The sequence below is a fragment of the Ceratotherium simum genome, chromosome 7 (assembly GCF_057802395.1).
Source record: "Ceratotherium simum simum isolate JZ-2026a chromosome 7, ASM5780239v1, whole genome shotgun sequence".
Classification (NCBI taxonomy): domain Eukaryota; kingdom Metazoa; phylum Chordata; class Mammalia; order Perissodactyla; family Rhinocerotidae; genus Ceratotherium; species Ceratotherium simum.
The window spans coordinates 32,649,426-32,672,728 of NC_141906.1; the positions used below are offsets into that span (position 1 = coordinate 32,649,426).

General features: G+C 40.2%; 2 protein-coding genes across 3 annotated transcripts in view; one reads left to right on the forward strand and one right to left on the reverse strand.

The window, feature by feature from the left end:
- Nucleotides 1–551: 551 nt before the first annotated feature.
- Nucleotides 552–21,077, reverse strand: THAP12 (THAP domain containing 12). Its single transcript, XM_087433471.1, has 5 exons — nucleotides 20,733–21,077; nucleotides 9,969–10,089; nucleotides 6,469–6,576; nucleotides 4,463–4,499; nucleotides 552–2,927 (listed from the first exon to the last, which is right to left on the reverse strand). The coding sequence occupies exons 1-5, from the start codon at nucleotides 20,819–20,821 to the stop codon at nucleotides 994–996; spliced, it is 2,289 nt and encodes a 762-aa protein (XP_087289597.1). The 5' UTR covers nucleotides 20,822–21,077; the 3' UTR covers nucleotides 552–993.
- A 268-nt stretch (nucleotides 21,078–21,345) lies between these two features.
- GVQW3 (GVQW motif containing 3) overlaps nucleotides 21,346–23,303 on the forward strand; it is a 28,354-nt gene continuing 26,396 nt past the window's right edge. For both annotated transcript variants that reach the window (XM_087433477.1, XM_014790339.2), the window contains exon 1: nucleotides 21,346–22,297. In XM_087433477.1, coding sequence (XP_087289603.1) covers nucleotides 21,833–22,297 — 465 coding nt within the window. In that variant the 5' untranslated portion in view covers nucleotides 21,346–21,832. The remainder of the gene's footprint in view (nucleotides 22,298–23,303) is intronic.

Here is a 23,303-nt window from a genome sequence, read left to right on the forward strand (position 1 = left end):
GAAAGAATTTACCATAACAATCTGTTTTGTCCCCACCAAAAATAATGTACCTGAACTTTAAACAAAATTCACATTTTATTTAAGTTGAAATAAACTATACAAAATTGATTTTCTTCACCAAAAATAACAGCAATATTTTCTGTATTATTCCCAGATAAACCACAAAATGCTTATTTTTGTAGGTTTTCCAGGTTTTGCTTATAAATCAAGATGAGGCAGTAGATATAGTCATGGAAAGAGACAGAAGAAAACAGACAAATCAGTTGTCAGTATCCATGGCTTCTGATCCTGTCTTGACCATGAAATAGAAGTGTCCAACATATACCTGCTAGAAAGCTTATGAAGATGTGGGCTCAACAAGGAAATGTAAACAGCAACAACCAGATGTGGAACAACAATGGCAGGCTCTTCCATTCAACCTTTAACTGTCACTTGTTCCTTTAAGTTCATTTGATGTTGACAAAATCTATACTGAAATCCTTGTTTGGTGAGCTCACATGTTTCTCTCACTGTCTGGTGATTCCCTTAACTGTCCATTATAGATTTTTAACAACATACTTAAAACTCCTACTATTCAAAGGTCAATTGTAAGCTTCATTGTAATATTTTGTAAAATGTATTCCTTCCTCCCACACCTCCTCAAAATTTATTTCTTTGAAGAACTGATAATACCTGACAATTGGGTCCAGTGATAAATGTTATGTCTAAAATAACTTAACTAAAACAATTCCAAAGTGCCATCAGCAGAAATCACGCAGAAGTGTAACATGGCACTTTTCAATGCTATCTTCTAGAAGAACAGTTAGGTCTCCAAAGCATGAGAGTTGAAACAGGGACCATTTAAACAGGCAGATTATCAATGGCTAATGTACTCAATGGGAGGCCTACTGGTCAAGATATTCAGTGATTAAGTGGCCTCACGTACACCTTACAGCTTTTCTGTAAGATGTTTTCAAATGTCAAATATAAGACAAAGCCTATTTTAAAAGTCTCTTAGGTATTCTCAATGGTTTCTGAATTATCTGTAGGAAGCTCTGACTTAGCTGTATAGAGTTTGATATATGTGTCCACCATTAAATCCAGATCATGTTTTATATCAAAATTTATGTTAAGCAAAGCCAAGTTACTTGACCTTTGGTCTGTCAAAGTGTTCCTCAGGTATGCTTTGAGACGTGTTCGCCCATTTTCATAGCGTTCGTTCTCAACCTTCATCACAGGAAGAATACATAGCACCTTCAGCAGTGCATAAACATTAGGAAAAAACTTGATGTCTGGCAGATGGAGGGCTTCATAAATGGTGGATGGAAGCTCTATATCTTTCCCTCTATGTTTCCACTTGATTCTCCAACAGTGCAGCTCGGCTGAGAGCGTGTCAGGATTGGGTAAGTCACTTCTATACATGTCAGCATGGTGCTCCTCTGACGTATTGAATTTGAGCTGTCCCATGACAGAGGGTACCAGAGATAAGCATTTAAGAGCTTTGAGGTGCTGTTCTGAGAATATATCTTTCAGTTCCTGAATAATGTGTTCCACTGTTGGAACACTTAGAGTTTCTTTATAGTAACCCTCAGAGGTTAGTGGAGATTCCAGGTTACCTTGCTGTGCTCTGCGGAATTTCCCAGGGAGTTTCATCTGAATATCAAGTTTGGTTGCCAAATTTGTGGCTTCCTCAAACCAAAATTCATGATAAACTTCAATATTTTCCATCACTTCATTGAGTGAATGCAGCACTGCAGTCAAGCTACTGGCTGCAAAGAAGACATCAGAGGTTTGCCCCTGGAGATTTTTCCCAAAGGCTCTTGTAAAAGATAGAACATTTTTAAGAACAACAATGGTAACTATGAAATCAAAATCTGTTACTGCACTACAGAGGACAAACGCTCGGCCAGCTACACAGTTATTCCATCTAATACTTGTGTCACTATTTATACCGTCTAAACACAAAACAAGTGCCTGGAGGAGGTCCACTAAAATTTCAAAAGCATCGTGCCTGCCTGTCCAATGAGAATGGCAAATCTCCTTCAGTTCTTTACCCCGTTCTTCATTGTTCTGAAAGAGGACAGAAATTACATTGTCAAGCTCTAAAAGCAGTTGTGGTGATCGATGGAAAAAAGAACAAACTTCCTCAATTGTTCCTAATGCAACAGATACTCCCATAACAGGCACGGATTTTGCCAACCACATATTTAAGGCACAGGAAGAGCAGAGTGTGTAGACAGCTTGGGGATATTTCTCTAAAAGTCTAGAAGCAACAACTTTCATTTTGGAAGAAAACCCACTGGACACAATATAAGCCTGACCACGGCAATACTCCATGTTTAATCCCCACTTCTCAGTTATCGTAGTGTGAAATTTCACAGCCAAAATTTCTGCATCAGCTTCATAGGGCAGGAAGCCCACAAATTCCTCTCTCAGGTTATGAGATTCGTCGACAAACCTCACCAACACAGGCAGGTGCTCTTCCCCTGCTATGTCCACTACATCGTCAGTGATAATGGAAAAGAAGTGAGAGTCTCTCACTTCCCTGAGGGTTTCTTCCCGAATGCAGCTCTCACAGATCTCCAGCATCTGTTTCTGCTGTGTTTTTGAACAGAACAATGTGTTAACTGCTGTTGTCTCAAAGCGCTTTCTCAGAACTTCTTCACCAGAATTTATCCGGCACTCCAGCAGTGCTTGAAAGTTATCGGGAGTAAAGAGACCTTCTGGGATTTCATCAGCTTCATGTCCATCCAGAGGTATGTTTTGTTTTCCCATAAGAATCAAAATTTCAAATAAGGATTTTAGGTATTCTTTATTTTCCTTCTCTTCAAGGGTTAAAGGTAAAATGTCTTCATCCTGTTCTTCACCTCCTTCTTCTGCACTGGGGTTCTGAGCATTGCTGTTGTTTATTTCTTTATGTTTCTGCTCCTGTTCAGAAGTTTCATCAACTGGAAAACAAAGAATTAATTTTAAAAACAGGCTCACAAGGAACTATATAAACAAAAAAGTTACACTTTTTATTGGTTAAATATTTAAAATCCAAATTCATTCATTCAACATTCAAGGGGCACCTACTGGACCACAGACCAGGATACAGAGATTAAAATAAGACACTCACGCTCTAGTGTGGGAGACAAATACTGTGAGCAGAGATATTTAATGCTACATGTAAATGCTGTTATAAGAGAGGAATGATTTCTTAGAAACTTAACAACAAGGTACATCACATACACAGAGTAATAACAGATAGTCTATGTCCTCATAAAAAGGAAGGGGGAGAGAACTAATACTTATTGAGGCACTGTGTTGGCATTTTATATGTATCGCATTACTCCCTCTTACAGGTAGGTGATATCAACTCCATTTGACAAATGAGTATCATAAATAACTGTCCAAGGTCACAGATGCAGTTAGAAGGATGGACGTGAAATTCAAATCCAAGCTTGTCTGGCTCCAAGGTTCATGCTGATGCTGTTTCTATCAAACCATTAAGCTATACTTTTATATGGGAGATGAGACAGTTATACAAACCAATATAATATAAAGTATATTCATGCAATTTCCGGGGCTAATATTAGAAGTCTTCACCTAATCTCTTCATATTTGGATGGGAAAACTGAGGCCCTGAGGTTAAGCGTCCTGCCCACAGTCATACCTGCAAGTCCTGGCCCCTGTGGTCCCTCTAGGTTCACCTTCTAACCCTCACGGGTGATTAGAAGCTCCAACAACAAAATGAGTGTAGTTCCCCAAATCTGGCACCCTGTTTCAAGCCACTCTACTTCTGTACAGAATACCCTTTCTGCCTTTCTTTGCCTGAGTCCCTGTCTCCTCATCTATAAAGGGGGAAAATAATAGTACTTACCTCAGGGCTATTGTGAGAATTAAATGAATAAATATAAGTAAAGCGCTTGGAATAATGACGTGGCACACAGTAAGCACTCCATAAAAAGTTATGTTAATAATAATAGCAGGAGTAGGAGGAAATAGAGAAGAAATAGTAATAACTAACAAAATAAAAACAACTTCTAGTCCTCAGAAGTGGTGACACAGCTCAGGCATCAGTACCTGCAGGCTACTGTGACTCCTTCTCTACAAGGCTAAGTGTCCCCACAGCATTTATTCCTTAAACACTTACCAAGAACTTATTATGCATCACACAGTGGGTGGAAAGAGATTCTGCCCGTCCTTACTGTTGCCTTTCCTTCCCTACACTAGGACACTGTCTGTGTGTATGCCACTCCTACCACAATGAGAACACCTAGTGGGGAGAAGGCAAAGTGGATGGCATAGTGGCACTCAATAAGACAAACTGAACTAAAGACTTTTGTCTCACAGACAATTCCAGACCACAGGACAATGCCTGCCACACTCTTACATCATTCACACGGTAGGCTTTGGACATAAAACATATTTATTTGTCCTTACCAGGTCAAGGCCTTTTTAAAAGGCATTCAGAAGTTGAGTCATTAACACTATCACTTACTTTTTTTCTGTTTCAGTGTCCTGATTTCATCTTCACTCTAAATAAAAAAAAAGAAAGAGCCACCTTTAAAGAAAACTGAACTGTAGTACGTCATCATAGACTCACAAGTAAAAAGCATATTTTGATTCAAATTTAATTCCTTCAAGAGCATAAATTCTTTATAGGGAATGCATTCTTCAAACAGATGACAGAAAAACCAGAACAATAATTTGCTAACAACTCCAAGCTTATAATAAAATACTAGAGAGGAAAGAATACGTCATGTAACATACTTATACTTAAATCATCATAACTTTGGGTCACGAGTGTTTACTGGCTAATAAAAGGCATGAAAGTATATCATGTTACTTGTGGGTCAAATCCAAGGGGACACAAATCATGCCTCCTCCACCCCCAACATAACCCTGGAGGAATGCTACGTAAGAAGGAGTTGCTGGATCTCAGAACCTAACACAAAAGCTATGAAAAATCCCTAGGAAACAGAAAGGGACACAGTGCCAATATGGAAGAGAAATGGATGCATACAGCATAAAGGGCCAAGTGGCACATAGAGGGTTAGACTGAGGAAGAACTTTCCAGGTGTGTCCTTTTCTCTCCCTCTAACCCACTACAATGCTTAGATCACAACCCACCCCATTACTATTCTGGGGCAGGAAAGCAGCAGTACCAGTGACAGCTGGAGACAGCAGGGTACCTGCTGGGCAGCATGGGACACGATACTGATAACAAGAAATGTCAGCAGGCTAGCCAACCTGGAACTTTCCCTCCTTATCCTGTGGGCTGCCGAATTACAAGGATGGCAGATCTGGAAGACTGTGCCTGTTGTAAGGTATCTGAGGTTCCCTGAGGGGCAGAGTACAGGGACACGATAGCTACAGGATGGGAAGTGGTTGAGCTCCTCACCCCTGGGACATATTCCTAAGAAGAAAGCTGATGTGGAGGACTGTTGTGTAGTGTCAGCATTCATCTATGAGAAGTCCCAGAACAGTTCTGTTCCAAATACTCCAACAGAACAAGAATAAAGATCCCAGAAACAGCTTTGCATATAAGTAAACCCGGCATATGACAGAGGTGGCATCTTATACCAGTGGAGGAAAGGACAGATTAACAGATCATGTTGGGAAAACTGGTTCTCTGTAAGGAGAAAAATAAAATTAGATCCCTACTGGATACTGTACAAACTCCAAATGGATCAAATATCTAAATAAGAAAGGTAAACATAGATGAAGAGGAAAATTAGATAAACGCTATCTTAAAAAAACACATAGTAGGTGGAATGAAATGACATACATTAAATACAGTAGCATGGATACCAACAGGGAGGGGAGGAATGGGAATGATAATAGTGAAAGAAGGAATAATAAACAAAATAAGGGCCTTGCTAGCAGCAATGAAGACAGAAAGCCACGGACTGAGAAGTCTGAGTAATTTAATTTTGTTCACCTAAGGTCAACAAAAAAACAGGTAAGTTTCAATCATCAGAACTAAATGATATGAAAGGAATATAAAAACATGCATAAATGATGCCATACACAGACTTAAAAGCGTTTTCTAAACACTGTCAGTACTTAATAGTGATAGAATCCTTATCTCTAGTAAAACTATCCAGGTCTTAACTTTTACACTTTCCCTTTCTTTATCCCTTTTTGCTGAATTCTGAAAATATACGTCAGCTCCACTTTCCTTACTACAAAAGAAAAAAAGTAGTTTTTTTTTTTTCCTTCTTCTTCCCAGGAAGGAAAGAAGCTACTGGACTGTAATTAACAGCATACTTTGGCCCAAGTCAATGAGTATCAAGTGGCTAAATTTGAGGGAGATTTTCCAATTTAAATACTAAAACAAACTAATCATCTTACAGCCAGGCTACCTCAATAATAACCGTAGCATTCATTTCCCATAATGCTTTTGAAATAGAGAGTAATTTGGTTCAATTTTAGCATGAATGCATCTATATTTGATCTCATAGTATTACGGGGAGTGGGAAAGCTGAAAGCACATTGACATACCAATTCTTTTATTCGTTTTCTGTGTCTACTATGTGGATTGTTCAAATGACTGGTAAGATCAAATATTGTTGGTATTGCATTATCTCGAAGAACTGTCCTATAAGGACTCTGAAAAAGAAAAACGTGTTAATTCAGAGATGGTTCTTAAGAATGTATTACACATAAATAAAATTCTACATTAATGATTTGCCCAGTACTCCTTCAACTCCAGCTCTAAAGTGTAGAGACTTGCAAAATTGATGATATCAGTCCAGATCGGCTTACTATTTCTAACTCTTTTTGCATTTGCCCTTCTGGCAATCTTCCTATTATAAAAAAAGGAACTGAATTGATGGTAGGCATAAAAAATAAAATGTATTTGCATTTTGCATATATATTTCTAATTCAGCCTCCCAGCTACTTTATCTGTTCTGCCCTTCCATGAGCCCATAAAATCTACAGCAGGTACAAAGGTTTCTCTAATAATCTATCCTCTTGTATGTTCTATAATAATTCTCCCCTCCTTTACCTGCTGTTCACTCCACTTTTGCTACCATTGTTAAGAAGCATCAGGCACAGTTAAATAATATTGGACTAGGACCCAGGAGACCTAGGAACTAGTCCAAACCCTACCAGTGAGTCACTATGAGACCCTGGCCAAATACTTTCCCCTTTTGGACTTGTTCCCTCTTCTGAATAAAATTCAGATATTGAACTAGATCAACACTTCCCAAAATGAAATTATTCACATACTAATGATCATGTTTGCCATTTCAGTTATATCACCATCTGTACTTCCACACAATCTACTCACTTTTTTAGTTAACATTGTCTTAAGCAATAAAAACTATAAAATAATGATTTGATAGGCTAGTTATATTTTTAACACACATCATGAAACTTCTAAAATAAAAACTGATCCATGTGCCACCTGAAATCACTCATACCACAAATGATATACATAATCATACTTTTGCAAACACTAAACTAGGTATTTCTAAACTCCCTTCTTATCCTAATGTTCTTATCATTGAGGGATGACTATCCTCTATCCTAATTCCTGCTAACCTAATCCAATCTGGCTAGAAGCTGAATGCATACTTAGATGGTGAGTCTTCCATAGCCAGCCCAGAAGAGGTCAGGTAGGGACACCAAGTTTACTAAGAGGTAGAGGAACAGATGAATAACTACTACTACACTCCCCCTAGCTAGTCCAAAGAAACAGTGCTTTAATTTCTTCCCGAATTTGCACTGATGAAGACAAAATACACTTCATTTTAAAAAGCTTTCCTGGGAGCAGTGATTGTTTCAAAGCTGACTATTGAAGCATGTTCAAAGTATATGCCAAACAAAAAGAACAACTCCTATATTTTTTCACCCAGGAAAGGAAAGTTAGGAAGATATGAAGGAAAAATACACAACTAAAAGGCACACATTATCTGAGGTTTTATCCAAACAGTAGTTAAACACATTTGGGAAAAATTTCTATTCAGATTCAATATTTTCTATTTCAATCCCATGCCTCACAGAAAACACAAAGAAGAAAATCTATTTCTTAATGACATTCAGCTTCTAGTGCTGGACCAATTATCCTGAGTCTACTAGGGAGTTTGAATTAGGAATTGATTAGGGACACAATCATTGAAGGGAGCAAAAATTATACTATAAGCAAAGTGTTTCATCTTTCCCACGTAGCAAACATGTCAAAAAGCAAACGCACACATACACAGTCAACTCTTGAGATCTTACCAATTATTAAACAAGGAGAGGATGGATATTTAAAAATTCAAATAAAATTAATTTGCTATAAAGCAAAGATATGACAGACCAGAAAACAGAATATATGAATGATAAACATGCAATTTTTTAATAAATATTTATTTATAAGTACGCATACCAAAAGGGGCTATATTCAATTCGTGTACATAATAATTTTAACTCAGTATCAAGATTTAATCTTTAACTGCTGAATTAAAGTTTGAGCATAAAGCAATGATCTTACTCTAGCATCAAAGATAATATCTGGCTTTGGTTGAACTAGCCACAAATGTTCACTGATGAGATCTTAAATGCCAAAACAATGAGGTCAAAACTCTTAAACATTTGGATATAGATACCAGATAATCCAGCTTTTAATAGCAGTATCTTCTATGTGTGTAGAAAGAACATTTTCTCTCATTTGCACTAATTTATTCAAGAGTTAAGAATCATGTGGAAATTTAAAAAGCGAAAATAGCTCATCTTTCTGTTCTATGCTCTAAGCAAGAATATGAGTGAACTATATTTTAAGTTTTTCACATTAATTTTGTTGGAATTATCTAATTAAGAGACCATATTTATTACTAAAATAAAAGTATAAAAATGCTTATGGCTTGTGTATTTAAAATAATAATTTGGGATATTTTTACTTAATGTCAAGAACATAAAAGTAGTTTGCCTTTTAAACATATGAAATCTCTTACTTTGGCTGATCATTATGACCCTCTTAACAAAGCAAGGCAAAAATATCCCTCTAATATTCGTGATTAAACTGTTGAACCGGAAGTGGCTCACCTCCCAATGACTTCACAAGTATCTGCTTCAATTAATTTTGAGAAATAAAATAACCCAATCATTCTTTAGTTTTCTGATGCCTCTGCAAAATGCATCTGAAAAAAATATCAAAATAAATTGCTGCATAACAACATATAGTGGACCTTCAAATCAAGTTTATGTCTATCCCAATATCTGAGATGATACATTAGTTATACCTACACAAGAATATATTATTTGTTTAACAAAACTGTCTTTCTAACTAGTTTTTAAAGTGTTTCAAGTCTGCTTCATTTCAATCAAATCTGCCCTATTCGTGCATTTTATGAATCACAGCAATAACAGAATCATAGAGGATTATAAATCTTAGATCTCAGGAATTATCTGGTCTAATCTCATTAGAAATTGGGGCCCAGAAAGGGGAAGTGACTTGGCCAAATTCACAGTTAACAGTAGTAAGGCTGGGAGACCCAGGTCTTGATATGCAATTGCAAATTATTGATGGAAATGTTTTTTTCACATTAATTGTATGATTTGCTTCCTGTTGTATATAGCACATAAAAATTAAGAATTGGTTCTACCAACATATACAACACGAAAACAAAGAGCTCCATTGGTCAATGAAGATTTCACTCATAAAAAAGCTCTAGAGAAGCTGCTCCAAATAAAAATGCCAAGTTTACCTTAAATACACACTTTTATAATCATCCAAAATTTTCTGAAGGCTACACAGGAAGTTTAAAAGTGGCTACCTCTGGTGAGCAGGAATGGGGCATCAGAAACAGGAGGATTAAAAAAAAAGGGTTTTAAGAACAATATAGATACTATTCAGCTCTAATTTGTCTTCTTAAAATGAAAGAAGAAAAAAAAAAGTGGCTGGGTGTAAGGATACCCTCCAACATTAATAAATAAAGGTTTACATTTCCAACCAGATATGGAGTGAGTGAGAGAGAGAGAAAACAAAAAAACTAAGCCCTCCTATTACTTACAGTTCTACAGATCATAGAGGTCTCAAAGTGTTTGGCACATAATCGATAATGTTTATTTAGTTGATCAGGTGTTTTATCTTCTAAGTCTGCTCTCCTACAATTCTCCACCCACTTCTGGCATCTATAAATAAAACCAAAACATAATTATGGAATATGAGCTCAACATTTAAATTTCAGCATTCAGTTTTAAGGCAATTATATACTATGGACAATGGATTTCTGCTCCCCTCTACCTGCAGAACATAACGTCATTTGAAGAAATTGATTAACAACAAAATGAGAGCTGGAAGAAACCTCAGAAATCATTCAGTACATTCAATTACAGACAAGGTAAGTAACTTGCTCAAGTCATGTACAAAATCAGCAGCAAAACTAGAACTTAAACCTGAGTATTTCAACTCCCAGGACATCCTAGCATCAGAGAGGACTCCATCATCAAGAGTATAAGCAAAAAGTTGCACAACTATGAGGACAATGCCTAACATTCCCCTCAGGATTTCAACTTAAACAAGCATATGAAACAACACTGTCACTGTAGAAAATTAGTAAGTAGATGTTCTATAAATAACTAGAGTGTCTTACAGAAGCATGATGGCTGTATTCATTTGCCTTATTATGAACATGATTTATCATCTACAATGATATGCACAGACTAGATTGCAAGCTCCATAAACACAGGGATTATGTCTACACAATCTAGTACACGGAAGGTGTAGAAGATAGTAAAGAAGACAAAGTCCATACTCTCTTGGTCTTAAATATCTGCAGAAAAACTAATAATAATAATAATAATGATATAATGCTTACTAAGCACTTATGATGAGCCAAACACTGTCCTAAGTCCTTTCCAAAAGGTGTACTATTATTATCCCCCTTGTGTAGATGAAGAAACGAAGGCACAAAAATGTTAAGTAATTTGCTAAAGGTTACAACAAACTAGATCTTTCCTTCATTCCTCAAGTTTCTAAGAATAAAAATTCTGCCATGAATAAACAGTGTCACAAGGTTGAAAACATATCTTATAATTACATCATAGTATATTTTCTTATGTCTTAGCATTACAATTCACCCCTCCACACACTCTGACACTTAACTGCCTCCACTCTCAATATGTAAAACCACAGTGAAATGTGATTTTCTAACCTAAACTAAAACCACACCTAAACTGTACAGCATTTCATTTGACCAAGAAGTAGGACTGCCCACAGTAATGATGCCTAAGATGTCCATATTTTAATCATATTTTTATATAGTTGTGCAGTATGATTATAAACACTTCATGTTTCAACATCCAAATATTTAGTATAAAAACTGCCTCACTATAAAATAATTTGCCATATTGCTACAGTTAACTTTGCTTTTTAATTCTTAAATCTCTGGAGACTTTCCACACAGAACACCACTGTCTGTAGTATCTCTGAACTAAGTTGAAACAGCTTTCTGATACCAAGAGCACTCAGATTCAACAAAGCATAGATTGGGCAGAGAGCCCAATTAACTACATCTATGTCTTCCATATCAAATACCTAGAAATAAATCTAATGAAAGATGTGCAAGATGTTTAACACAAAAATTTTTTAAATAAATGGGAGGATATACAGGTTCATGGATTGGTATACTGAATTCTAAAGGTATCAATTCTCCCCAAATTGATTTACTGATTCAATACAATCACAATCCCAACAAGTTATTTTGTGCATGTGTGTGTGTGTTTGTGTGTGTGACAGAGAGAGAGAGAGAAGAAATGACAAGATGATTCTAAAACTTTTTATACAGAAATTCAAAGGACTAAGAATAGTCAAGACAATATTGAAAAAAAGAAGTTGAAAGACTTATACTACCAGATATTAAGACTTACTATAAAGCTTACTAAGACAGTGTGGTATTATCACAAGGATAAAACAAATGGAACAAAATGGAGAGCTACGGACACCTAAGACAAAGGTAGCACTGCACAGCAGCGAAAAGGAAATTTTTTAAAATAGTGCTGAGTCAGTTGGAATGAATCTTGATCCCTACTTTCACACCATATACACAAAAATAAATTCCAACTGAATTGTAGATCTAAATATGAAAGGTAAAACAATAAAGCTTCTAAAAGATAACACAAGAGACTATCTTCACTACCTTGGAACAGACGCAGTTCTCTTAAAGAAGGCAACAGAAAACACAAACTAGAGGAAAAGATGAATTAGGCTACTTTAAAATTAATAACCTTTCTTCATTAAAAGAAGCCATTTAAGAGTGAAACGGCAACACACAAAAGGGAAGAAGGTATCTGCAATACATACACATATCCAACAACGGACTCATATCCAAAATATATATGAAGAACTTCTACAAATAAATCAGACAACACAATACAAAAATGGGCAAGAGACTTGAACAGGCAATTTACAATAAAAAGGTTATCCAAATGGCCAATACACAGGAAAAAAAATGCTCATTAAAAAAACTCAATCTCATTAGTCATCAGGGAAATACTAATTAAAACCACAACAAACTATTACTACATACCTGAAAGAATAACTACAACGTAAAAGAGATAATATCAAATGTTGCTGAGAAGGTGACCAGCTTTGCCCATCAACAGTAGAAAGGCTAAACTGTAGTATACTATTACACATGGAATACTATTTGGCAATGGGAATGAACAAACTAGCTAGATCTCACAAACATAATGTTGAGCAAAATAAGCCAGGAGTACATACTATGTGATTCCTTTCATATTAAGTTCAAGAACAGGCAAAACTCATCTACAGTGATTGTGCAGAAAAAGAGTTAACACAGCAGGCCTGAGATTGCTATCCTTAGAAAGCCTCGTTTGTAAGGTTGGCCTTTTGGCTGGTGTCTGGGAACTTGGTCGGTAAAAAGTTCCCTACACTGACACAGAACTTTCCCTAACTGATAAGGTGGCTCTCCGTGCCTGAACTGTTTGTGCATACCATATGATTTATACTGAACACTTGCCTTCCTTCCAGGAGTCTGGAATTTTAGTATATGCTAGGCAGAGAGTGTCTATGTGACCAGACCCCGATAAAAACTCTAGGCACTGGGTCTCTAATCAACTTCTCTAGGCAGAAACATGACACATGTTACTGCATTTTCATTGCTGGGGAAAAGTGGGCTCTGTGTGACCCCTCACAGGAGAGAGAACATAAGGAAGCCTAAAGATGGATGTCTCCGTACTCTACCTGTGCTTTTTCTCCTTATGGTCCAGATGTGTGTTCTTACTACGTGGCTATAATAAATCTTAGCTGTGAGTACAACTATATGCTAAGTTGTGTGAGTCCTTCTAGTGAATCTCTGAATATAGGGGGTAGCCTTGGAGACCCCCAACACAGTGATGATAGTCAGAAGAGGGGATACATTTGGAGGGGGTGAGAACTAGGAGTGAGCACAAAGGAGGATTCTGAGGTGCTGGTAACGCTGTATCTTGGACATTTCCAGAGTATGTTCATTTGTAAAAATTTATCACGTTCTAGACTACCATTTTTGCACTTTTCTCTATGTAAGTCATATATCAATAAAATAGCTTCCTCTCATTCTTCCCCTTCTCAATAACCAACAAATCTAACGTGTGAAGTCAGACAGTGGCTACTACTGGGGAGAGTGGGATAGTGACTGAGAGTGCCACAGAGGAGAGGGAGTTTGGGATGTTAGCAATATTCTTCTTCTTTTTTTTTTAATCTGGTCAAGTCTTATGGACATGTCACTGAACATCCTGTAAGTCATACACTTACGATTTGTGATATTCTGTGTACATATACATTTTACACCAATAAAGTTATAAAAATTACATATTGAAAGTCTTTTAATATACATGCATGTATGTATGTACATGTATATATAAAGTTACATGCTTATATAAGTATATACATACTTACATAATTATCTCTCAAATTTTTCTTTTTTTACCAGTATCTCCCCTTTCTGAGCTCTCCCTGTCATTTTTCTGTGCCTTGTACTCCAGACTCTGTAGCCTTTTCCCTTAGCAGAATGGAATGACTCCCCAAATCCATCTACTTCCAAACTGTTCTTTTGCCTTTCTCTAACCCCTTCGCCAAGCTGCCGAGTAAATGTTTTAAAAAGCCTGTTTGAGAATGTCTTTCCCTGCTTAAGATCCTTTCGTGGCTTCTCATTACTCTCAGGATAAAAAACCAACTCCTCACATGTCTTACAAGGTCCTGCACAATCTGGACCCTGTCTACCTTTCCATCTTTATATCACACCACCCTTCCACCCTCCTTGCCCCTCACACGCCTTACTTCAGTTTCAGGAACGTACCGTGATCACTTCTATCCTAGGGCTGTTCCCCATGCTGTTTATTCAGCCTCGTACCCTCTTCCTGTCGTTTTTTTTTAACTTCCTTTACACAGGAAAGCCTATGCAAAGATCAGCCTTCATATCTTAGCTCAAATGTCATCTCTTGAGGGAAACTTTTCCTGACTCAGATGTGTATATATATATATGTGTATCAGTATGTATACACACATCCCCCCAGGTACGTAAGGCTCCTCTACCTCTCTCTACATGGTCTCTCAACATCCTATATTTATCCTACTATATTATTACCATCAGGATAAACGTGTCCTAGTATCTCTCATCTTAAAAACTCTCTTAACCCTGATCTTCTGCATAGCAAAACTAGCTAGAGTCCATTTTCACTGTATCCACTTTCTCTCACATTCTCTCCTCAATCAATTCCAAGGAGGCTTCTGCTTTATCCTTTTCCCACTGAAACTGCTCAAGATTACTAAAGATTTCCATCTTGCCAAAGCCAATGGACACTTTCTATCATCATCTTAATCACGTTTTCAGTACTATTCAACCATCATCAACCACTCCTTTTTAAGTTTTGTTTTTAATTTTTTCCTTCAATGGTCTCCTACTAATGCAGCATTTCCAAAAACATATTCCAAGGAATACCAGTCAAAGAATTGTTCCATTTATTAAAAAAAGGTTTCATGGGCAAATAAGTTTGGGTAATATTACAAATTTTATCCTACTCTTGGTGTTTTAGACATTCTTGTGGGACCTTGAACAAGTTAGCTAACCTCGCTGTGCCTGCTTTGGTCATCTGAAAGCAGGGACTATCCCAAAATTTATTGTGAGGGTTAAACAAAATAATGTACATAAAACACACAGAATAGTGCCTGGCACACAGAATATGAAGTATTCTATAAGAAGTAGTATTTATAATTACAACTCACAGCATTTTTGGAGGATTAAATGAGATGATATGAAAGTACTGTAAGATCCTACTTTACAGAAGCAATTCTCAAACTTCATAGTCTTAGGACCCCTTTATAGATTACTGAGGACCCCAAGAGTTTTTGTTTATGTGGGTTTTATCTACCAATATTTATCATTATAGAAATTAAAACTGAGAAAAATTTCTTAATATTTATTAATTCACTAAAAATAGCAATCCCATTACATGTTAACATAGATAATGTTTTAATGAAAAATAACTACATTTTCTAAAACAAACAAAAAACATTTGGTGAAAAGAATGACATTGTTTTCCATCTTTGCAAATTTCTTTAATGTCTAACTTAATAGAAGATAGCTAGATTCTCACATCTGCTTTTGCATTTAATCTGTTGCCATACGTTGTTTTGGTTGAAGTATAGGAATAAAATCTGGCCTCACACTGATATGCAGTTTAAAAAGGTTATTAAAATATTCATCCCTTTCCCACATAATGGTGGATGTTCTTGTTTGATACTACACCGAAACTCCACAGGTGGTGATTTCTTTAAAGATCAGTTGCAACGTGGAATCTGAAACCAGACCAATGAGCTTTTTCACACTGTTACATTAAAATCCATTGGTCTATTCTACACTTTGAATATAGCTTTGCTCCATGCATGCCTTTGTAAAATCATGAATGGGTCAATTTGGAAAATATTAGTTCACTGAGTTATGCAGACCATCTGAATGGTAAACACATTTCATTACACAATATATTTAAAAAGTCACATTTATCAATATTACTATTGATCTCATCAGAAAAGGCTTTAAGTAACAGAAAGCTGTCAGGTTCAAGGTGGTGCACATAAATTTTTCAAAATTCTAATATTTGCTTAAATGCTTGAATGTCAGTTGTTTTACTTGAAGTGGTAGGCTTATTTCATTCATTTCCAAGAAAATGTCTACCAAACACCTGTGTGTGAATAATCATACTTAGGAAATTTTAGAAAATACAATATGCAACTTATTAGAGTAATGATGTTATTATATGTCATGCAGCCCCTGAAAAACTCCACTGTAGGCAACTAGACTTTCCGTGGTGAACACAATGCAGTCTATACTGAAGTCAAAAATATAATGATGTACCCTTGAAATTTATATAATGTTATAAACCCATGTGACCTCAACAAATAAATAAAACTCTATTGAACGCTCCTGAGAATGAGCACGAAAAAGGCAAATAATGTCAAGAGTGCTATTATGAAAACAGTTTTTACCTTGTGGACTCCTTGAAAAGCTCTTGGGGACCCCTCATGAATGCCTGGAAAACTACCACTTTGCATTTTACAAGGTAGAATACATCAACTCTCAAATAACTTTGACTAAATTGCCAAAAGAACCTTGGAAGACTTCACCACCTCAGGCGTGAGTTAGTACTAACTGCCTGAGGGGGAAGAAGAGGGCTTCAACTGACCAACTTACTCTAACAGGAGCAATTCATTAGCTCTACCTGTACCTTCACCTGGTCTGGGGATGAGCTCCACTGAGAACCGGCCCCAGGTTCCTGCCATGCCTTGGCATCAGTCAAGCCATCCTTGTTTCAGGCACTTTTTTTTCTTTCTTTCTTTTTTTTAAGGTATTATTTTTTTTTGGTAAGATCAGCTCTGAGCTGATCTTACCTCCATCCAACATCCATGCTGATCCTCCTCCTTTTGCTGAGGAAGACTGGCCCTGGGCTAACATCCATGCCCATCTTCCTTTACTTTATATGGGACGCTGCCACAGCTTGGCGTGACAAGCGGTGCCTCGGTGCGCTCCCAGGATCCGAACCCGGGCCGCCAACAGCAGAGCGCACACACTTAACCGCTATGCCATGGGGCCGGCCCCTCTTTACTTTAATTTTAGGTAATCTGTGACCTCCCTGCCACTGCCCTAAGGCAAGTTGATTCTATTATTTTATATTTAAAAAAAAAAAAAGAAAAAGCACATTAATGTCACTTTTTCTAAACCAATAACAGCTATATAGTATGAAATTCCACACTGAACCCTTTATTAATTACACTCTTGAATTTTAAATTACTTCTAAACAGCTGTTTCTAAAAGTGTGCATGGAATTTATAAATATGATGAATGGGAAATGTACGATTTAACAGCATTAAATATATCTATCATTGTTAGTTAGCAATGTTAGTTAACTTTTGAAGAACAGATTGGTAATGTTACCTTTTATCGACCTTCCCTACAACCCATTTACAGAAAAAAACTAATTATAATTAATAAGCCTAAAAATACTGTTATTAATTCAATAAACACCTCTGGAAACTACTTCTTTAATTAACTCTGGACATGGTAAAAAAGAAACTGTCAAATACAGCAGAATTTGAAATCCTATCCTATGGAGATCGGATCTGGATTAAAAAGTTAAGACCTTGAAGACATTATGTTAAGTAAAATAAGCCAGACATAAAAGGACAATTATTGTATGATTCCACTTAAATGAAGTACCTAGTAAAAGACTAATTCATGGAGACTGAAAGTGGATTAGAGTGGGGAGGGAGTTATTGCTTAATGGTTAGAGTTTTTGCTTGAGGTAATGAAAAAGCTTTGGGAACAGATAGTAGTAATGGTTGCACAACATTGTGGATGTAATTAATGCCACTGAATTATACACTTAAAAATGGTTAATCGCAAATTTTACATTACATATATTTTACCAAAATTTAAAAATTAATGTAATATACCAAAAACCATTGAATTATGCACTTTAAATGGATGAATTGTAGGGTATGTAAATTATACCTCAACAAAGATGTTTAAAAAACAGTTAGGAAAAGTTCATAATTTGGTCTTGAAATACTCAAAGAGTTCTTATAGAAAAGGGCACAGATTTGCTCAGTGCGACCCTAGGGACAAAACTAGGACCTCCAAAGCATAAATTACAGGGAGGCATATTTCCACTCAATACAAGGAAGAAACAATGCCAAAGCCGTCCAAAATTCTCAAGTGTCCCCTCACAAAGGAGAGAACCATCATTGGAGGTGTTTTAGCAAAGGTCCAACTTTCAGGAATGCACAGGACCCCTAAGGGTCCATAAATACCTTGATGGTGGAATGCAAAATTGTGTGTCTATGTCTTTTCTCAAGGTAGAGTCTTTATGTTAGATTCTCAAAAGGGACAGTGACCTCAAAAAACGTTAAAAAGCCACTAACATTGAGAGAATTCCAGCATTTCAAGGGATACTGCACTAGATCTAAAAACTCCTTCCAAATCTGAGACTGTAAGCCCCTATACGTCATACTCTCTCCTAAAGAGTGTCATGAAAAGAGCATTCACTGCATATGGACACAAATGACCTGTGGTCCAGAACTGACTAGCGGTGCCCTCATTGTGCAAATGAAATATACTCCCAAGAATGCCCTTGGGCTTAAATTTGGGCAAAGGAAGATAATGCTTAATGAGGTAAAACCCAGTCAGATTCAGATGTTCCTCTTCTCCGCTCCCATAGAACCCAACAGCTATTCCTCACTCTCCTGAGCTAGTTTCTCCTCATCTCCCTGAACTTGAAACACTAGGGAAGGCCCAGGGCTCAATCCTCAGACCCACTCTGCATTATTTACTCGGTACCATGGCTTTGCATATCTTTCAGAACACCGGTATTTACAATCTCCAGTCTGGAAGTCTCTGCATTCCGGACTTGTGTATCTTTTTACGGTTTTAGCTCTTAAATATTTAGGTCATTGACCTAAATATGGATCATTTTGAGTTCATTTCTGGATATGGTATAGAAAAAGACATCTATTCTTGAACCTATCAGGCCTCTCGAAATTCTCATGTTCCAAACCAAACTTTTTATATTTCTCCACCAAACCTGCTCCTCCTAGTCTTCCACAGCTCAGTAAATGCTCAGGTTAAATATCTTCAAGTCATCCTTGACTTCTCTCTTTCTCTTACAACCCACATCTAAACCATTAACAAATCCTGTTGGCTTCACCTTCAAAACACATCTCAAATACAACTTACCACCTCCTCCTCTACTAACCTGGATTATTGCAAATGCCTTTAACTGGTCTTCTTGCTCTCACCTTTGCTTCCCTACAATCTATTGAACAAGCAGCCAGTGATCCCATTTAAAGTTTAAGTCTCTCTGCTCTAAGCCCTTCGATGACTCTCTATATCACTCAGAATAAATGCCATAGGGCTTTCCATGGTCCACGATGCCCTACACAATTTGCCCCTACCCACACATACACTTTTCTAGTCTCATCTTTCCCCCCGTCTCTCCTTCCTTAAACCAGCTCTAGCAGACCACAGTCGTCTGGCTGTACCTCTAACAAGCATGCCCTGCCTTTGCAATAACTGTTTCCACAGCCTGGAATGCTCTTCCCCTAGATATCTCCCTGGCTGGCCCCCTCCTGTACTTCCGGTCTTTGCTCAAATTCACCTTAGTGAGGCCTTCTCCGATCACCCTACTTAAAGCAGCAATTGTGCCTCCCCTGCCACTCCTCATTCCCCTACCCCCAACATTGGCTTTTTCTTCCTAGTACTTAGCACCATCTGACTCACTGTACGCTTACTTGTCCATTTTCCCCCACTCGAATGTAAACTCCACGAGAGTACGGTCTTTGTTCATCTGTACACTCTTAGTGCTCAGAAGAATGCCTAGCACATAGTAGGCCTTTACTAAATATGTGTGGAACTAATAAATAAATAGCGTGCTATAATATAATCACCTGCCTATCTGTCTCCTTAATGGACTGGGAGCTTTCTGCAGGCAGCGACACTGCCTCATTCACCTCTGAATTTCCAGCGCCTAACAACGGTGCTCGGTACATAGTAGGTAGGTATTGACTGGAAATGAATGAATCCACAAGAGGCCCATGAAACATCCTCAGCCTTTCAAACACAGTCTCTACGCTACCACTCTCTAAATGTAAGTCAGATGAGAGTGTGGGTTGCCTCAAGGAAGAGGTTTCAATACCAACTCCTGCGCCCTCCCGCGTAAGTCCCCCCGTCCCGCCGTTAGCCCCACAATAACCAAGTGCGATAATGAGTAACGGTCAGAGCCAGAAGTTGAACCATGAACAAGTGCGAAGGAGGGAGTGGTTGTGACTTCAGATCAAACAAGGTGGCCGGACTCCAAAAAGAAACACCGTCCCGGGGGTGGTGGGAAAGAGAGGGAAGGGCCCGGTGACCACAACCAGAGGATCCAAGTCCCTCTTTTGACAGCTGAGGAAACTAAGGCCCAGAGAGGAAAGCGTCTTGCCCGAGGTCACACAACACCCTAACCAGGGCGAGAACCCACCGATCCCGCCCGCGCGCCGCCCCAGCCGCTTATTTCGGGAGGTGCCCTCCGCGCCGAGCCCCCGCCGGCGCACGTGCTCCGGGATCCCCCGGGCGCCCGCCCGCCCGCCCACTGCTCGCGGCACGCTCCCCGCCTCGGTCCGAGGCTGGGGTCGACGACGGCGCCCCCCCACGGCCCTCTCTGCCCCGGAGCCCGCCGGGGGCCAGCGGTGGGCAGCGCGCCCCGCGGAGGTGGGCCCGGCCGCCCGCTCGGCGCGCGCCGCTCACCTGGCCGGGTCCCGCGGGAACCTGAAGAAGGCCAGGTCCGACTGCGTGCTCTTCCGCGTGCAGTTGGGGGCAGCGCAGAAGTTCGGCATCGTCGCCCGCCCGCCGGCCGGCCCAGCCCTCCCCTCCCCGCCTCCTCAGGGCAGCCCGCCCGCCCGTCGGGGCCGGGGAGGGGAGCCAGGCCGGCCGGCCGGCTCGACAGGGCCGGCGCGCCGGGGGGAGGGGCGGGCGGGCGAGAAGCCGCGAGGGGCAGGAGGGGCGCCGCGGTCCGAGGCTGGGCTGGGGACGCGGCTCCACAGTGCTGTGAGCGGCCGGGAGGATTTACCGCCGTCGCCGCCGCTGGTGCACCTCCCGCCCGCCCGGGACGCTGCCGCCGCCTTCCCACAATGCACCCCGGCGCCCGGGGGTGCCCTCTCTTCCCTCAGCCTTCCGCCCCCGCCCCCTCCTTTCCGCCGACTTCTCCGAGGGCGGGCACGCGCAAACGAGCGCGCCGGCCAGGGCGTGGCGCGGCGGAGGTGGGGTCTGGCGTGGGCAGACTCAGTGCGCCTGCGCATGGCCTCCCCCGCGAGGGGAGGGGATTGCGCATGCGGGCGTGTCTCCCGGGACCTCAGAGCAGGCGAGCCCCGGGCAGCTCCGGTAGGTTCGGCGTGCGCGGGTTTCTGCAGCTGTGGGGCGAGCTTGCACGTTACATCACCGGTGCATCTCTCCGTGCTTGCTTAAGTTGCCGCCACTTAGGCCTCTATTGCAGAAATAGCCATAGACTCTTAAGGGCCGCGGAATCGGGACGGCCTTGGTGACTGGTTTTGCACACTCCCGGCAGATCTGCGTGCATGAGTTGAATGCAGACGTGGGTTGTAGGAGATTTTATTTTCCCCGGCTTTGCAGCTACTGTTTGGCCCCGTTAGCGTCTCAGAACGGTCCTCCCCAGCCTCGACTGGAAGCCGAGAGGAGAAAACTCAAAAGCAATTATTCCTCTCTAGTGAGGCTTCCAGAGAAGCAAGAATACTGACGTGATTACACCTGCAGCCCCGTAGAGACTAGTCCCTCTGTCTTCCCCTCACAGTTGCGGCCTTCTACCTTTCCCGTGTTGTTTCAGTGCCGAAATGAGTGACCGCTATCTAGAACAAAGGATTAGTATCAAATTTTGCGTGAAATTGAACAAGTCTGCAAGTGAGACCCACCATCTCTTAAAAGAGGCTTATGGGGATGAAGTCATGTCAAGGGCCAGAGTTTTTGACTGGCACAAAAGGTTTAAAGAAGGGCGGGAAGATGTTCGAGATGATGCCCGAAGTGGTCGTCCAGTCACCCACCGGACTGATGAAAATATCCAGAAGGTCAAGGACTTGGTTTGTTCAAACAGGCAGTTAACGGTGAGAATGATGGCTGAAGAGTTAAATTTAGATAAAGAAACTGTTAGACTCATTCTGAAAGAAAACCTGAATATGAGGAAAGTTCCTGCAAAAGTTATATCGGGTATTTTGACAGATGAGCCTAAACCTCGAAAACTCGACTTTCGGTCTGATCTTTCCAAGGAAACTAGGAAAAATAGCTCATGTACCAGGAGAAAGGTAACAAGTTCTGAAACATGGAGTCATCTCCAGTGCGAGGCTGGCGGGGAAATACCTCTGGCAGTACCTCATCCCAAAATCCACTACCCTGCCGGCCAGCTTCTCCAGGCTTCATCTTCAGCAAGCCTCCCCACCAGGGCAGCTCAGGATTGGTTCACACCGTGGTGAGAGGAACGTGAGGTAGCTAAACGTGAACTAGAAAGCGGCCTCACGATTAGGCACCTTCATATGCTGTTCATCTTTTTTCAGTCTTCTCTGCCACTCCTCCCTACGTGTCTTGGCCCTCCTAGTTACTCTCTGCAGGACTGTTGGGCCATCTTCCTTGCTGTTCTCCACAACTTGGAAGAACTTTTGGCTGTTGACTTCTGGTACTTGCTTGTTCTTGATTTCTTTTGCTTAACAAGTTTGGATCTCTTCACTGCCCAGACCTTAGCTTGTTGTGGCTGTCCTGTTCCTTTGTTCTCAACATTCTGCCTCAGGGGATGGTACCAGTGAAAGGTGGGAACAGGACCTCCTGGAGTCTATCTCTCTATGCCCAGAGAGGCATACTCTTCTGGGAGGACCCCAGAAGAAGGCCTACAGTTCCAGCCTGCTTCACAGTCTCAGGGCCTGAGGTATGGTACAGAAGGCAGTGGCGTGCTGACAGAGAGAGCAAAGCTAAGGGCCAGTCCAGCCCAAATGACTCACTGGGAGCCCCTCAGAACTCAGGGGTTGGACACCCATACTGATCGGCTTACAGACCTGCCCCTCAAAGAAGAACAGGGTTTGTTTCATTCTAGTCCTGTTTTGGACACACACACACCCCGCCCCGTGCCATTTGGGTGTCCCCTGTGCTGGAAGAGGAGGATCTGGTCCTAGAAGATATAAACCAGGGGACTCAGGCCCAGGCTGTGATGTGTGGGGAGGAAGACTAGGTGACACTCTAGACTTTGAATTAAAGGAGCCTGCCTACGTGCTGTTTCCCACACAGCAGCCTGTTTTTAGTAACACCAACATGGTCAGGTGT